Source organism: Lampetra planeri, unplaced genomic scaffold (genome assembly GCF_965212315.1).
Source record: "Lampetra planeri unplaced genomic scaffold, kcLamPlan1.2.h2 scaffold_2155, whole genome shotgun sequence".
NCBI classification, from domain to species: domain Eukaryota; kingdom Metazoa; phylum Chordata; class Hyperoartia; order Petromyzontiformes; family Petromyzontidae; genus Lampetra; species Lampetra planeri.
The window spans coordinates 1-16,883 of record NW_027614920.1 but is presented as its reverse complement, the minus strand read 5'-3'; the positions used below and the strand labels follow the sequence as shown (position 1 = coordinate 16,883).

General features: G+C 43.0%; 2 protein-coding genes across 2 annotated transcripts; one reads left to right on the top strand and one right to left on the bottom strand.

Annotated features, from left to right (window-relative positions):
- Positions 1-223: 223 nt before the first annotated feature.
- On the top strand, positions 224-4,436 carry FSTL1 (follistatin like 1; the record flags this gene model as incomplete). Its single annotated transcript, XM_078623294.1, has 8 exons — positions 224-295; positions 1,643-1,732; positions 2,616-2,753; positions 2,960-3,091; positions 3,216-3,334; positions 3,411-3,523; positions 4,107-4,217; positions 4,318-4,436. Coding segments are annotated over 8 exons (894 nt in total), but the record flags the coding sequence as incomplete, so codon positions are not given.
- Positions 4,437-13,434: 8,998 nt separating this feature from the next.
- CDC42EP3 (CDC42 effector protein 3) lies at positions 13,435-14,502 on the bottom strand. Its single transcript, XM_078623292.1, has 2 exons — positions 13,828-14,502; positions 13,435-13,734 (listed from the first exon to the last, which is right to left on the bottom strand). Exons 1-2 carry the CDS (start codon positions 14,500-14,502, stop codon positions 13,435-13,437), a joined length of 975 nt encoding a protein of 324 aa, XP_078479418.1.
- Positions 14,503-16,883: the final 2,381 nt, after the last annotated feature.

The window sequence follows — 16,883 nt, the reverse complement described above, 5'->3', positions numbered from 1 at the left end:
ATCGCTTTCATTTACATTTATCAACATTCCATGACAAAAAATGCTTTAATGCAATCTTTGACGACCTCTGTGCACCAAATTGAGGTGCAAGAAGAAATATATATTAAAGGGAAATTAAAGGGTACAAAAAGGAAGAAACACAAAGACGTAGTCTTCACATGAACACAGACACACTGTCATTATTATTTTATATGTCATTATTTGTTGCCTTCTCTCTTTCCAGATGTTCCTCATCTCAGTCTTCCTGCTGTTGGTCTCCACCTCTTGTCCCGTCTCCCCCTCGCCTCTCATCCAGGTCAGCACTGATACTATGAAAAAAAGAAAAAAAAAACATGTCACGATGAGAATGACGAATATGCTGCTTTTTGACAGGTTTGCATGTATCGTCCTACTTAGTTATCTAAAATATGTGGCGGGTCACAAGGTTGCAACCGAATGCCTTGACAGTCTGATAGTTAGAGTGAACTTTGACACCTTCAAGTTCAGAGCAAATGAATCTGATGTCATGTAACCAGGAAAGTACAACTGAAAATGACTGGAGATTCAGGATAAATCTAATATTACTATACTGATGGTCCTCTACAGAAAACATCTAAAAACAAGAAGATGAACTTAGAAGATGTCTGTGAGTGAAGAAAAGTAAAAACAAAATATTGTGCAAAATAGCAAATGAGGAGGAAAGTGAAGGAAAGACTAAGAAGGGAAAAGACTGATATGGAGGAGGACAAATTGTTTCAAAGGCCAACAGGGTTAAAGCAGAAACCTATAATTACATCTCAAACTGCTGCTGCTGGCTGCTGGGTGTGTGTGTGTGTGTGTGTGTGTGTGTGTGTGTGTGTGTGTGTGTGTGTGTGTGTGTGTGTGTGTGTGTGTGTGTTGGTTGTTAACAGCAGGTTGCGGCTGAGCAGATGTCAGCTGGAGGTGACAGATGTGTTGTCTATTCTGCGTCAATGAGTGGAACAATTTGATCAAAACATTGAAAAAAAAGACCAGATTTTCTGATCTATTTTATCTTTTCTTTTTTTTTTTTTTAATTTTGTCTTAATTTATTTTACAGTCCAGGTCCAGAGGTTCTATTAAGTGATGGTGGGTTTTTTGACCTGCAGAGGAATGTTTGCTATGTGTGTGTAAATCCCACCTGCAGAGGCCACATCATTCCTTTTTTTGTAATTAAAATGACCTCTTTCTTTCAGGGCAACGTGAAATACAATGCTTGGAGTGTGTCATTAATTCTGAAAATTCTGTGTAACGCTAGCTGTTAGCATTTTAGCACAGCTGGTGTGTTCAGACGGACAGAGAGTTCAAAACCAACAGATTATTCTGATGATGTTGTCAGTTTGCTGAATACACCAAATCAAACTCTCCAGCCATCCAGCTGCTCCAGGACTGACGCACGTGTGTGTGTGTGTGTGTGTGTGTGTGTTGTGTGTGTGTGTGTGTGTGTGTGTGTGTGTGTTTTGGAGAGTCATTGTCATTTTAAACAGCTTGTGTGTCTCCCACAGGGAGGTCAAAGGTCACCATCTGGTGTCCGGGACACACGCATACTCATGCACAACCACCAATCATCACAATTTCTCTTTTCTTTTAGCGGAGGAAAGGCATGAATACTCTCTCTCTTTTCGTGTGTGTGTGTGTGTGTCAGCATCAGTCGGTGTGCGCCAGGACTTTCTGTGGTGCAGGTAGAGAGTGTGTGTCGACTGACAGAGGAGAACCGGTCTGTCGCTGCTTGCAGGTAAAACAACTGATGGACTGGATGCACACAGACACTCATCCAATAAACTCACTAGGATGATTAGTGGTTTTGGGAAAGTGAAGATGTGAATCTTTGCAAAAGAAGAATGTAAGATTTAACTACGAAGGCAAACACCAAATATTAATATACCTCACCTTATTTTATTTACATTAATAGATCCCTTGACCAAGGAAACATCCCTTATTACATGGGAATACACCGATTTATAGCCTTTATAGTTCAATGGTTATTGTGAAAATTCACTATTTAGCTGGTGGCTGTTTTATTCTGGATGTAGCTCCAGAGCTATTGAAGATAAACAAATCTGCTGACACTGTGCTAAATCAGCAGACTCACCTACAATATGGTGTTAGTTCTTGTCTTTATTTGTTGCCTGAAAATATATTCAGATTCTTGGCAATGATTTAAAAAAAAAAAATCCGTAAACAGATTCCTCAGGACTACCAACATTTAATCATCTGTTCCAGGTCCATTATCATCATTTCATGAACCATTTCATTAAAATCTGTTCATAACTCATGAGTTATTTTTTTATTTTGCTAACAGACAGACAAACAAACACCAGCAAAAATAGTGATGTTTTTATATAAATCCTCCACACGTCATGGCTCTGTTCACCTTGTTTGGCTCAACAGGTGAGATTTATGTGAGCTCTCTCTCTCTCTCTCTCTCTCTCTGTGTGTGTGTGTGTGTGTGTGTGTGTGTGTGTGTGTGTGTGTGTGTGTGTGTGTGTGTGTGTGTGTGTGTGTGTGTGTGTGTGTGTGTGTGTGTGCGTGTGTGTGTGTGTGTGTGTGTGTGTGTGGTGTGTGTGTGTGTGTGTGTGTGTGTGTGTGTGTGTGCGTGTGTGTGTGTGTGTGTGCAGCACTGCGACGTTTCGGACCACTGGGTTTGTGGCAGTAACGGTCGAACCTACAGGAATCACTGTGAGCTGCACCGGGACGCCTGCATGACACAAAGCAAAATACACGCAAACCACGCAGGACGCTGTCTGGGTCTGTGTGTAAACGCTCTGTCCCACTGTCACTGTCATTCCAAGCAAAGTGTGTTCATGTAGGTTCTAATCGACATGTGTTCGTTTGGTTGTTGGCAGAGAAACAAACAACAACAGGCGTGACTCCTAGTAAGTCTGTACATCTTTTTAAAAATATAGATTAAAAATGAATTAGTACTGTCTGACAGCGGTGTTGTTGTCGGGTATGATTCCAGTGGTGTGGTTTCCTGTCTGATCGGGATTGGCTGAGAGAGAGAGTAATCCACTGGATTGAGGAGGAGGTGGGATCTGCCAACCTGACATTCAATGTGTCACTGGTGCACAGCCTCCTTCAGACGTATCATCAGGTAAGTCCTCTTGTTCTTGGCCTTTTGGTCATTTTTGTGATGCTGCTGATGAAATGTTGGAATCATTGTTAATAAGTTGCAGTCCAATAATTGTAGTTAATTTCAGTTTGTAAACATGTTGCAGATGTACGATAATGGAGATTCGCAGCTCGATTCCAAGGAGTTTCTGAGATTCCTGAAACATAACGAAACAGCGCTCAACCTGACGTACTCTAATACTCCAGAGACTAACCTGCTGCTCAGGTATGACCTGACAATTTCATGTCATATTTGATTTGCTCATCAATGATGAACTCCAACTGTTTTGTTCCTCTTTCAGGTCTCTGTGTGTCGATGCTTTGATCGAGCTGTCGGATGAAAACGCAGATTGGAAACTGAGTTTAAAGGAGTTCATCAACTGTCTGACACCCACCTACCATCCACCTGAGAGACGTAATCTCACACACCGACACAAACTGGAGGAATATTCAGTTCAAGTCAATTTTACGTGTATAGCCCAATTTGTATATGTATAACATGGCTAATGTGAATGTAACACTATCAAACATGTATTTATTTATTTATTTATTTGTTGTAAATATTATTTAATAAATTATATTTATTTGTATTTATATTTGTATTTATTTGTAGTTATACGTTTTTATATTGACATGATTTTATATTTATATTATTTATTTTATTTTTTTGTATATATATATATATATATATATATGTATGTATCTTCAAAGGTACAATATGATTCTGTTATACTGGTTTCTTTGTGATCTTTATTATCATTTTTGCTCTATTTGAAAATCAGTCAACATCACAATTACAATTTGTCCTCTGTCCTTTAGCCCCTCAGTCAGGGTGACGAAAAATAATCATCACATACCAATGTGGGACAGAAATTAAAGGTGTAATTTGTACATGCTAGAGCATCGAAGTAATAGTGTGGTGTGGCACATTGGATGTTTTAGTCTGCTTAACTGCCTGACCCATGTGTGTGTGTGTGCGTGTGTGTGTGTGCTTTCAGAGTGTGCCCTCGAGGACGAAGTGTTTGAGGACGGAGCTCAAACTCAAATGGAGTGCAACAAGTGCGTGTGTGCCTGTGGAAACTGGGTCTGCACCGCTCTGACCTGCAATGGTAAGAAACAGACAAAACCACTGACCACGTGAGTCTGAAAAGTCTTTGTTCGGGTCCGAGCGTTCACTGTGTGTCCGTTGAATGCCCATTTTTATTTTAGGAGAGCGCCAGGCAGAAGAGGATGAGGCAGACACGGGGGAAGAGGAAGAGATGACAGAGGAGGAGTGGAGCAGGAGAGTGGCTGAACTCAATGCGTTACAGGTCAACAGTCCACCGTAACCCGTGTGTAGGGGCACCACCTTCTGAGGGGGGCACTAACAAATAGAAGAGTGGAAAAATGATCAGAAACATTAAAATAAAATCATCAGTAGGGATCAACAACAGAGTACATACATACTTCTATGAAAAAAGTACCCATCACATACACACACGTGGTACTGTCACACATATTTAAGAACACAGAAGTCCTATCAGTGGAGAATTACGCCAAAGTTTATTATTTATGTTGTCCAAAAGGCATTTGTTGTTACAACCAGTGTATATACGATATGATGTGGATCACTTTATTTTGACTTCAGACCTACTGACAATTCAATGATGCTGGACGTGTTCTTTGAAGCATGAACACTTTGTCGTTCTACTGTCGTTCAAAATCTACTCTAAATTCACTGTAGTTGTGAACGTGAGCACTAATGGTTGCAGTGAGCTGGTGACTCTTCCAGGGACCCTTGGTCCTTTGACAGCTGGGATCAGTCTCCAGCATCCAACCATTTATAACAATCTAAGTCAGGTTAAGTCTCTGCATGTTTATTTCTAGTATGTGAAATGTTCCTTTCCTTTTTTTTTTTCCCCAGGAGCCCTTCGCCATGGAGATTTGAGGTCACGTCCACTGAACCAGCCAAGAAATCTCATCTGTCAGCTTCTCACACAAATTGACATTTATCCACATCTCCCTTTGTTGCTGTAATTTATAGCTCGTCTCTGCTGCAGAGTCTTTGTAGCATTTGCATTTCTATCCACACTTAATGCAGGGTGTTTCTAACTCGAAAACATGTCAATATATATTTGATGTAAATGGATGAATAAAGAAATAAACAAAGACACTAATTGAGAATTAAACATGACATTTCATGTCTAACAGTATCAGAATCAGTATATATATAAGGCATATGACTAAAATAACAGCTTATATTAAAAGGTGAATTCACCCTTTTCCCCTTTTAATTTCTCTTTCTCAACTATCTTCTATTTGTACTTTTGGTCAGTGATGCTGAAAGAAACAAATTTTCCTTCCAGGGATTGATAAAGTATTTCTATTTGATAAAGTAGTTTTAGTCTACTGCTAAGACAAATGTGGGTGTCTACATGCAAACTAAAGCTGAACGTAAAACCTCTGGGGTTTGTTAATGATAAACCCCCAGACACGCTGAATGACTCAGCAGACAGCAGAGGGCGCTGCTCACCATCCTCTCGTCCTCATGACAACTGTTGACAAAAGTTGAGAATGCACAACGTGCAAAAAGATGTATATCATTTGAAGTTTTCTTTATCTCAGTCATAGATTAAAGTTGTTTTCTGTCTTTTGATGAGAGTAAAAATGATGCTCGTGAACGAAAAGGTTAATAGAATGATGTGGAGTGATTCATGCTGCCGATCCAAGTCAAACCCACCAACAGAGACCCCATCAGACCGGATTCTCTTCATTATGTGCAAGGTACCAGACACGAAAAATAGACAAGACAGGAAAGAGGACTGCCTGACTCTGGGGACAAAAGATTTGTTTGCAGTGTCGCTGATTTGGTTGTCATATTTCCTAGCTGATTTTATAATGACATTTTTGACTGTTCTACAGTTTGATGTTGACGTCTGTCAGTGATGGGGTCCTGCTCCGTCTCTTTTCTTTTGTTTGTTTGTTACCGGAACTGTGTTGTGGAAAAGCACCATGACTGAACCGACTCCACGATCGTTGTCATAGCTTCATATCATCATTTTTTACAAAAAGCCGCCCCCCTATGCCTCATTCCCAACTCGATGATGGCTGGCGTCAAACAGGATCTTGAATGGGCACATTTGCTTCAAAAACTTCCTTCTGGAAGAACACTTTTCATATCCAGTCATTGAAACACACTCCTGAGCAGTGTGCTGCCACATCAACAGGCCTGATTTGGGAGCAGTTGGGGGGTAAATGCTCAACGTGTCCTTGTCTGTGATGTTCAGGGAGTAAAACGCTGTCAGTTCTGGTACTCTCTGTCCGTCCTGTTGTTGCTATGGACTGATGCATCCTCCTGCGTGTTTACTGCTCCTCCTGGGGCAACAAGCCCATCACTCCTTCCGTCGTGTGTGGGCTCATCATCTCATCAAGAATTCATCTTTTTTTTTTTTAAAGACCTGAACAGTTTGGCATCTCCCGAAGGCCACGAGCACTCAGAGGTCGTTACCTCCGACATCAGTGATCCATCTTTGACTTTCCATATTCCTGCTCTTCAAAATACTGGCAGCAAAAATCTTGACTTTCCATCTGGGAGACGTCATGACTGGTATTTCCCCCTGTCTGAAGAAAAGGGCTCTGACCTGTGATCCCTGCGAAAGGTCAGTTATGTAAGAGTAAAAGTTTGGGATTAATGAGGTTGTCGTTCAAAGAAGCAGCAAAGCAAATCGGTGGTAACTTGGTGGGAATATTAGTTTACAACAGTGGTAAATCACTCTTATATGGAGTAGAGGGCTGTTTTACTCCCACTAGCTTCAGTGAAAAGTTGATGTCTGGAGTCATATGTGGAAATATAAAATACGACATTCTGCTTTGAGTTATTCTTTGGTGGTGTCAGTGTCAGACACTGACGCCGATTGTGTTGCTCACTGTTAAATCTCCTGGTCGATCTGCTGTTTGCTGTGATTCATACTGGGCCTTTGTCCAAGATATTCCTGAAGTCGACGGGGGCTACAAGGAGAGCCAGGGCTCCTCGGCCCTCACGGTGATTGACAATCCAGTGAAAGAGCTGAAGGATATGCTGTTTAATTGCTTTACTCCCCACAGTGTCAAATGGAAATAGATGAATTTCACAGACACGGATTATGGAGAACGCACAATGCAACCTTTGAGAGCAGGACTGAGGTCACCATGTTATGAGAATATCCTTGGTATTTATTTATAAATCGTCCCCTCTCTTTCTCTGAAATGTGAAGTTTTGGGGTGTCCCTCTCTTTCGCTCTCCACATGCTGTGTGTTGTTCTACTTTATGACCTTGTTGTAAATTCAACTGCGCAAACGTAGTGTAAAATACCAAACAAAGCATAAACTATACATCCACCAGCTGCTGTTTTGTGTTTTTGTGGTGAAGAACCTGCTCGGAAATTTCCTTCAGACGTGACCGCTTGACTGGCTGGTGACAACATATGAGAGAAGACTTCTGGGCACCCAGTGGGCCACATGGATCACGCTTGAATGGGGATAAGGGGACCCAGAGTGGGGCCAGACCTTAAAAGGCAGAATCCTGAAGGCTTTAGGCCACAGCAGCAGGAATTCAGAGTCTGACCTGAACACTTGGTGCTTTCATGCTCTCCCCGTTTTACATCTGTGGAACAGCATCCACATAAAACGCTGCAGTTATAACATTTGCAGCCGAATTGTGTGAAATATACTTCATCTTAGTACGTTCTATTCTTAAGACAAAGTAATTGAAGATTATACTGCTTCAGGAGTCTTCAGTTCTGGTTCAGACTACACATCAACATGTGTCTCGGGTAATTCAATCACATGTGCACAGTTCTAAGTAAATTCACAGCTGGCACTGCGAGGCACCGGTACGTGTCAAAGTTTGTTTCAGAATCCCCCTTCCATGCCTCATATGCAAACCAGGTGCTGTATTTATGATTATTGGGGGACATGACCTGTGGGAAAGGACAAATACCTGGTGTCGTCGCACACAAACCACCACTTGATGTTTGATGCATGTAGGTGGGCTAACGGAGGCTAACAAGAATCCCTTTTGACGTCCCTTTGGGACGGCCATTTCTCGACAGTATTCATAGGACTGGCATACATCTGCCAGTACTCTCACTCCCAGGACAAGTCTGACCTTAATGTTGGATCACAGAGGGTGACTGCAGTAGCTCATCACTTTAGGCTGACAGAGGTGGTGTTGTTGTTGTTGCTGAGCCATGAGAGGCTAAGATGGTAAGTGATGTCGCCCTTCACAAATAGGGGAAAGCCCCCCCTAAGCCCAGTGCTTCTCCGTTTGCATGACAGTGAAGAGGGTTGTTGGAGGAAATGTATCAAAGACTGTATGTATAAATATCTCCTTTTGGCTAATATAGATGACTGGAGCTCCCTAATGGGCAGTTGCTGCCCTGGAATGGGGGCATGCCATTTGAAAAGGGAAAAAATAGACAAGGATGATTTCAGAAAGACTCATATGATCGCAGCTCTGGGTTTCATCCCCTTGCGCTGCCTTAGAAGGAACTCAAGTTTACAGAGAGTGCATTCATGTTTCATCCTACTGGACTGAGTCACAGCCCCGTTTTTCTGGCGCCACACGGAGTTCTGAAGGAGAGAGGGGGTATCTAGCTTTGCATGACAGCGAACAAACTTCTTTTCAATCTCAGCAGATAGCATTGCTTTGATACAACTTCAATGACTAAACATAAAAAGTCATTCTCCCTCCCTGCTCTCATCGGACAGCAGCCTTTTCCACGACCTCCAGCAATATACTGTAGCACGCCTCTGAGTAACAGGACAGCTAGATGTGGTCCTGTTCCTGCTTATACACATATGATAAATAGCTGTTGCAGCAAAACATAGCAGAAACATACTGGGACTGAATGAAAGGAATCTATTTTGACGAATGACCTTTAATGACCTTTTTTTAAATGATGTAAGGACACAGGAGCAGACCTGTTGCTTTCTGTCTGATGTCACTCCCTCACTTGTTCAATTATGGAAGCACGACACAAGCAAAGTGCAAATACTGTGTGGAGGATAAACTAGGATGTTAAAGTAAAGTAAGGCATGATGGACTATTTTTTACTTTTTAAGTATGATCATGAATCATTTTTGTGTCCTTCATCCCCAGCTACAGGAATAAAATAAATCAATCCTAGATATGTTGCTGTAATTTAAGCCAAGTAAAGAACCGTCATCGAGTTCAGCATAAACCTGACGGGACTATAAATGTCACAGAATGCAGGCTCAAACTAATGCAGAAATCAGCAGCAGATGTTCCTGACATGGAGGTTTGAATTTCATTTCATAATATTTTACCATAGCGTTTTGTGGAATAACAGCAACGAGTACAAATAAGATTGATAAGACTGGTGAATGGAGAAGTTGTGAAAACCTATAAAACAAGGGAAAAAAAGTAAAAACTTCACAGTGGATGTAAATGGATAAAGATACAGAAGTGAAGTTACAATAAAAATCTTTAATGTAATCACGTCTGAATCCTGCTGGTTACTGCAAAGTACAAAAAGCCAAGAAAAAGCATTATCTTACAGTTGCATGAGGGATATTTGCAATAGCTCTAGTTTCACTCTATCTTCTTGGCACCACCAGCAAATGTGCCTGTGTTTTGTCACGAGCTGTTCTGGTGCCCCAGAGGTGACATTGCTCTGTTTGACACTCGTCCGCTTTGCCCTCCTTTCAGCGAAGCACTCACGTGCCAAAGATACAGATTCACTATGGTTACTGTCAGGCAAACAACAGTCAACAGCCCAGCAGATACAAACTGCATGTGAGCCAGTTAATGTCTGCACTGCATCAAGCCCCGCTCACGCTCGCTGTCCTCCTCCCTGGGGAAACTGCAGCTCCATGTTGCTACATCAGCACTTCCAAAAAAAAAAAAAAAAAAAAAAATCACTTGAGCCCAAAAAAACTTGTGCTCGGCATCTCAAGGTAAATGATAGTACTCTGTTCTTCGGGGCTTTCACACCTTGTTTGGTGAGGACTTTTGGACTTTTCCTTTCGATCTGAAACAAATTTACAGACGTGAAAGCTCCAGACCAATGAACCAAAATTTGGTCTGCCCGAAAGACGCGCGCTCGATCTTGATCAAACTGAACCACTGATCGGACTTGTGCGGTGTGAATAGTTCAGACTGGCCATCCTTTAACAGGAAGTTAAACTAGTTGTCAGCCATGCACATGAAGTAAACATGAACTGCGGGACTCTCTCGGTCTCTCCTAGCACCAAGCCATGGCACACAGCATAGCTAGCAGTCGTCTTCTCCTTCCCTGCCGGCAACGATACAGCTTCCACAGCACCACGACATTGATCCGTTGTCGCTGCTGTTGGTAGTAATGCCATAATTGCATCATTGTCGTGATGCATTTATTCCCTTAGCCTTATTTGCTAAGTGTTAACTAGCTAATTTGAGCGCTTTGGTGCAGAGACTAAGGCACATTGTACATTCAAAGCTCAGATAGACCGATCTAGAACTACTCCCTCTCGGTTTGGGCTCACTTGGAGAGAATTTACAGCAGATGGCTATAAGAGACACTGTATCCTCCCAGTGAGCAAGGAAACATCTTATTAAAGTTTTCCCTTCCATTCACCTTACAGCACTCAGGTCTGTCTCCTTCACCGACACCTCGGTGTGAAAGACAGTGTTTGCACTGTGCACCTCTGTTGGGAAGCCCGGGTGGAAAGTTTTGCTGGTCCTGAGCTGTGCTTTCTTTGGCACCTCTGAGCCAAAGCGTATTCATCTGTGAACTAACAACTTCACCTCAGGAAACTGTGGAGCTGGATCACTTACTCTGCTGGAGTGATGTCCATGAAATGTTCTTACATTTTTCATTTATCTGGAACCTGAAGACAAAAGGTTTCTGGGTTTATTGTTTCCATTCACGTTTCCTCTCAACTCTCTTCCTCTTGCATGAGTTGTTGTTTTAAAACTGCAGATTTCAGAGACTTGTCATTGTCTGTTTTCGTCAAAAAAACAACTGGTTGGTAAATTACAAGGCAGCATGTCATGTCGACACCCTTGTCACCTCCTTTCCTGTCTGTCCCCCATTCGACGACCCCTCCCTCAATATCAACACCAGTTTGACAACACAGATTTTAAAAGGTTTCAATGCAAATAATTTGCCAACTTTTAAGGACAGACAGTTATAAACTAAGTTGTGTTGCAGATAGAAACACTGATTTTGCTGTGTTGCTTGTGCGTCCGTGGGTGTTTTCCGAATGAGCTGATTGTGTTGCTGTGTGGACTCTTTGTGTTACCAGCTTCTGACTGCGGTCTGAGAGTACGTCAAAATCGTAGGCGGTTTCAGTGCATGTCTCATTGGTTCAAAGTTGTTCTTTAATCCCTTGGTATTAGAATTATTTCTACCTTTTTCCTTTGGTGTTTTCTCTAATATCCGCAGAGTTCCAGAGAAGACTGAAGCCAGACTTCCCATCTGCCAATTCGCTGTTCGTGTTATGCAACAGTTTTATTTATTTTTGTACTATCTAGGCTTTGAAATAAAACAAACATCAAGCTTAAATGACAAACCTCAAGAAGCATGAAACAAACCTAACAAACAAATAAAAACCTTCACATGAACCCACAGCGAGAAAGCATGGAGGCAGTCTTCAGTGTCGAACATATGTGGAGTATTTGTATTGGATTTCATAAAATGCTGGAATTTCCTGGTCTTAAGTGTCCAAAGATCTTTGGTATGAAACAGAAAGGCTTCAAATATGTTACACAACATGCTGGACTGCTGTGGTCACGGTTTCTTTTGTAAACTAAACGGAGCTCACTTGGGGTCCTTGCGCCTGTCAGATGATGACTGTCATCAAGTCAGCGACTTGCCGCTACAGGTGTAACAATAGTAATTACCTTGACAGCAAATGTTTTTCATTACTCCAGGTTGGAGGTAGGCAAACTCTTTCTCACTAATGCTGGGATTTTCCAGTTCCTGGGGCATCTACCATCACTCGGGTTTTCTTGTGTTCATGTTGTGTCAAACATCTGGTATGATGAGAGCTTCGAATCCTTCGGCTGAGCTGTTTGTGGTTGTTTATGGACATTCTTAGGCTGCGAGGGGCAGCCAGAGCATTTCACCACATTTGTCTGCTCCATCACAGAAATGGAACCAGTCCCAAAAATTATTCTATTTGTCTATGAAATTAGCGAGTAGGGGTGATCTTGAAGCAGGACAGTAGTTTTTGGTTCATTTCTTTCTGTTATTTTCTGGGTTTTTTTTTTGTTTGTTGTTGTTGGGTTTTGTTTGTTTGTTTGTTTGTTTTGGGGGGGGGGGGGTCATCTATCGCTCAGCCAGAATTTGCCTTTGGGTCATAAGTGTGTGGTTTACAACCCAATCTCTCCATACAATCTGGCTGATGGATGGTGTGGCTCTTACACCCTCCCTCCTCACTCCAGACTGATTTATGGCTGGTCCCGGACACTTGTGCTCTGTGGCTGGAATGCAGAGAATTTGAAAGACCCCTCCTCTGTCTGTCCTATCCACACGCAAACAAATGGAGCAGGCGCCTGGTTGAGCAGATGAAGGCCCACCGGTGCTCCCACTTCAGGGCAAGGAGGCAGAATGTAAGGAATGTCAGAGGCGAGAAAATAAATCGGTTTCATCCTTCTTTCTGTCAATCTGTTTTCCTTTCTCCTCGTTGCGATCTTGTATGCCTCTCCCATCTCTCTTGTGCTTGCTCTTTATGAGCTCTTTAGGTTTTCAGCCTCACTTCAGTTGATCTCTTTGAGAGTATTTGAGTATTTTTGATGTACATTCTGGTGCAAGCTCGCACTCCCTACAAGAAATTATCCAGGACAGGTCAGAAATGAATTTATTTGTGTTAAAATCAACCAACCATAAAACAAAAACAGCCCCCCCCCCCCACACACACACAAATATGCATAGTGCACTGTTGTTGGACATAGCAAACGAATAATGTGACAGAGTTGTGCTTTGTTAAACCCACTAAGAGCCACAAACGTGTTCTTGCCTGTGTAGAAAAAGACACTGTCTTTGCATAATGTGTAGAAGTCAGCATACAACAAATCCATCACATAGCATATATACAGAAATGTCAAATGAAAGGCACACTTGCTGTGTTTAGCTGTAGCTCACACGCATTTCAACATGGTGCTAGCATGGCAAACAAAGAACCAACACTCCATAGAAGCTAAAATACTTGTATGTTTTGACAATAAAAACATAAACAGCTCACTCTATTGTAGGTCATTTTCATCATAATGATATTCTGACACCATTCTGATCGAGTCTTTTTCTCATCTAATGACTAGAGTTAAATAATTCCCTTTCTCCTCTCGGTGGGTGTCACTGCAGCTCAAGGCCTGCTCTTCACTGCTGGCTTATCCATGATGTTGAGCACATCATCCAAGATGGAAGGACCCAAATCAAGTTCAAGGGAGAGGAATGACCCCGTGATGTGGGCGAGGGAATCCTGCGATGTGCTCTTCTCTTTGGAAAACTCAAACTCAAAATCACAGATGCGTCCCTCCTCCACCCCACTGTCCCTGTCCACCCACTCTACATTGCACTTGGAGAGTTCCTGTTTGAATTCCAGATCAATGTCATTGTTAAACAGTCTGAAGCCATTGCAGTTGCCATTGAGATTGCCATCGCCCTTGGAACTCTTGGTCTTAAAGTCCTCTTGAAAACTGTCAAAGCTGTCGCTGCTCGTGTTGCTGTTAAGGCTTCCGTTCCCTTTGTAGACAGCGTTGCCATGGCCATTGATACAATAAGATGATGGCTTGTCAATCCTGGTTTCACCTTTGTTTATTTTGTTAGCCATGGCAACTTCTTTGGAAGTGGGGTTTCCCGTGTTCTCAAGAAGATCCAGAAGCACATCAGGCTTTGACTGGATATCTGCAGATGGAGAGGAAGGCTTGCTGCTGAAGACGTCCATTGAGCACAACAAAGCATCCATCGGCAGGATCTCCACCTCCTCGATGCTGTCGCCTTTCATGGGAGATGTGGGCCCTACAATGTCCTCCAGGGGCTCCGGGTGCACAGGGAACACAGTGGAGGAGATTAGCGGAAGGGTAAGTGCCTGGCAGCCTCCAATGGTTGGGAGGGAAATGGCGTTCTTGAGAACAGGTGAGGGGGTCTCAGCAAAGGAGGCATCACCTGTGCTGTTGGCTCGCAGAAACTCACCTTGGATGCCATACTGAGGTTGGATGTCTCCCTTCCCTGGTAGGAGCTCATACTTCCCCTGGAGGAAGGACATGTCACCAAAGGCATCTCTTTCCCCACCTCGGCCGATATGTATGGTGTGCCGAAAATCCCCAAGTGGTGGACTTATCATGTCTGGGGACAAAATATCTCTCAAGCGACATTTTTTCCCCTTCTTATTATTGGCAGGTTTCAGATATATCGGTGCTTTTGCTGGCATGGTTGTAACTGTAGTTGTGCAGGATAGAACAGTCAGATGTTCTCTGTCGGTTCTGGGTGTTACAGTTCCCGAGGGGAATGGCTCCAGTTACATTCTCAGTAACACACCAGCCATACACAAGCCTGACAGTTATTTCAGCCACTGCACATCGATGAGGAAAAAGGACCCCAAGCGGGATTGGCGCCGTCTGGTGACCACCTCCCTGAAATCAAAGACAACAAACGAGACTGTCAGCATTCTTTCAAAAAACACTCAGCACTAACAAATTGCACTTGATGTGTGTTGCAAGTGATACTGAAAGTGTTCTGCTACCCATTTTGTCACAATTTCCAGACATACACAAGATGCAACAAGACAAAAAAAAAGAAAAATCGTCATCCTTGTGTTGCATCTGGTGAGCTTAGAAGCCAGCGAGAGGAGGCTGAGGCTTTCGATCTGAGGCTGCTGTTCTATTCCTGTTTCTACACATGAGCCTCCTTCGGCCAACACAACTCTGGATGTGCTAATGTGGAACAGCTGGACTGCAGATTGAAGGAGGGGAAGCAAAGAAGGACTTTAGTAGGATCAGTGCAGGGCAGTCTGTTTTAAGAAAAAGCTACCGCGCAGGCACGCACAACATGAACAAGAGGGGAGGGAAAAGGGTTTAGGGGGTTTAGAGGGATAGTGTGAGAGATATAGAATGAGGGATTAAAGAGCAAGTGGATGGTGGGTGGTGGAGATTGTGGATTAATTTAGACTTTAATGAGCAGAAGATTGGCTCCGACTTTAATAAGACCTAGAACACCAGCTAGGTCAAGAATGGAATGGTTAGCAACATTAGGGCAATTGCGGTTGATAAAATGTGCCTGATTGCCTGCTGGCTTCTCCATCACAAACTGAGCAGAAAATATCTTCACCCCAACAGCTGCTTGGAGTAGGATCAGCACAGTGAAAAGACAAGAGAACTGACCGATACAGCGACCGAAGAGAAAAACACTCAGTGGAGAAAGGGAGTCAACGGTGTGTCTGCATGTGTGGGGGGCACAAGTGAAGAGAGAGCTTGCCCATTTATAGACATATTTACTTATGAGAGGTCTGACAGCATAAACCAGGGCAAAAAAAGTGCCTGGGCGTTTGAAAAAAAGGAAAAAAAAAAGAATACTGAACTGAACTGAACTGAAAAAGCATCCACATTCTTGTTGTAAGCGACCCCACAGAGACACACTGCATCAGCCTTATCAGAGACACTTAAAGTAGTCTATGTTTATTCAGCAAGAACATTAGTGCAGCGCCAGAGAGGCATTGACAAGGACATCCGTTTCAACAAGCATTCACGTGTTCCCTCCTTGGAGAAAGGATCACCCTCATATGAGCTAAAAATGACAACGTAAAGTAAAAGGTGGATTTTTTTTCACGCTGAGGAATACCATTGCCACACAAATAAACCTGTCATCCAGCTAGCACGATGGGTCTAAATATAGCCATGACAAACACAGAAGGATGCGGAACATGTGTGAGTGAGCTGAATGGCAATGCTGTGGTCCGCGTGTCTATCTGAGTGCTGGTGTCAGGCTGCGCTTGTGAGAGTTTGAGGTAGTAATTCACACGTGTGTGTGTGTGTGTGTGTGTGTGTGTGCAGTGGAGCGCATGTTTTTTTGCAAATAGTGAAGAGAAAAAGAAAGGGAAAGGGAGTGCAGAGTTAACCCAGGGTGGGAGGGGGGCACAAGCTTTCCGCATTCTTTTTATTCCCCAATTTCTCTTCCTCCAGCTTGTCTTGTTGTTATAGCGACTCTCCCTTTTCTCAGCCCTTCTTGATATTCGCCACCAGCACAAGTGCAGTGGAAGACTGGACATTATGCTGAGCACTAGAAGGTCACCACTGTCTATCAGAGCAGCTATTGATTATTGGTTGTTCTGATGAATTTATAACATCCACCTGACTTTGGGTGGCCCCTTTGCCCCTATATGGTGTAAAGAAAACACTCATCTCAAGTATTTTCAAGAGATGAGATCACAAACAACCAACCCAACTCCAGCGGCTCTCACAGGGGGACACCTGCTGTGCATCCTATCCAAGGTCAACATTTGTGGCCTGTCGGAAGTCAGCTGGTGTGGTGAAAGCCTGAATGTATGACCTTCACATCAGTCATCCTGCTGGTGGCGCAGTTTACCCCTTCATGGCAAACATTAAAGGAATTCCAGAAACCACCAGGAAAGTATGAAGAAAACAATATCTTCATGTGGGTTCTGCTGCTGCCAAACACACTGGAGGCTAGCAATGACTAGCAATTAGCAACAGTTTCAACAGTCCTAAAATGGACCTTTGCAGCTATATGACCTAATACATCCATTTGTGTCTCTGCAGGCGTGTAACAGTTGAGCAGGTGTATTCCGGTGTATCT

What these genes read in the sequence shown, in the direction of transcription:
- CDC42EP3 (XM_078623292.1), bottom strand. Translation starts at nt 14,502, where the DNA reads ATGCCAGCAAAAGCACCGATATATCTGAAACCTGCCAATAATAAGAAG. An exon ending in GTATCAATGGCCATGGCAAC is followed by an intron (nt 13,735 to 13,827) that starts GCTGTCTACAAA and finishes AAGAGTTCCAAG; the next exon opens with GGCGATGGCAATCTCAATGG.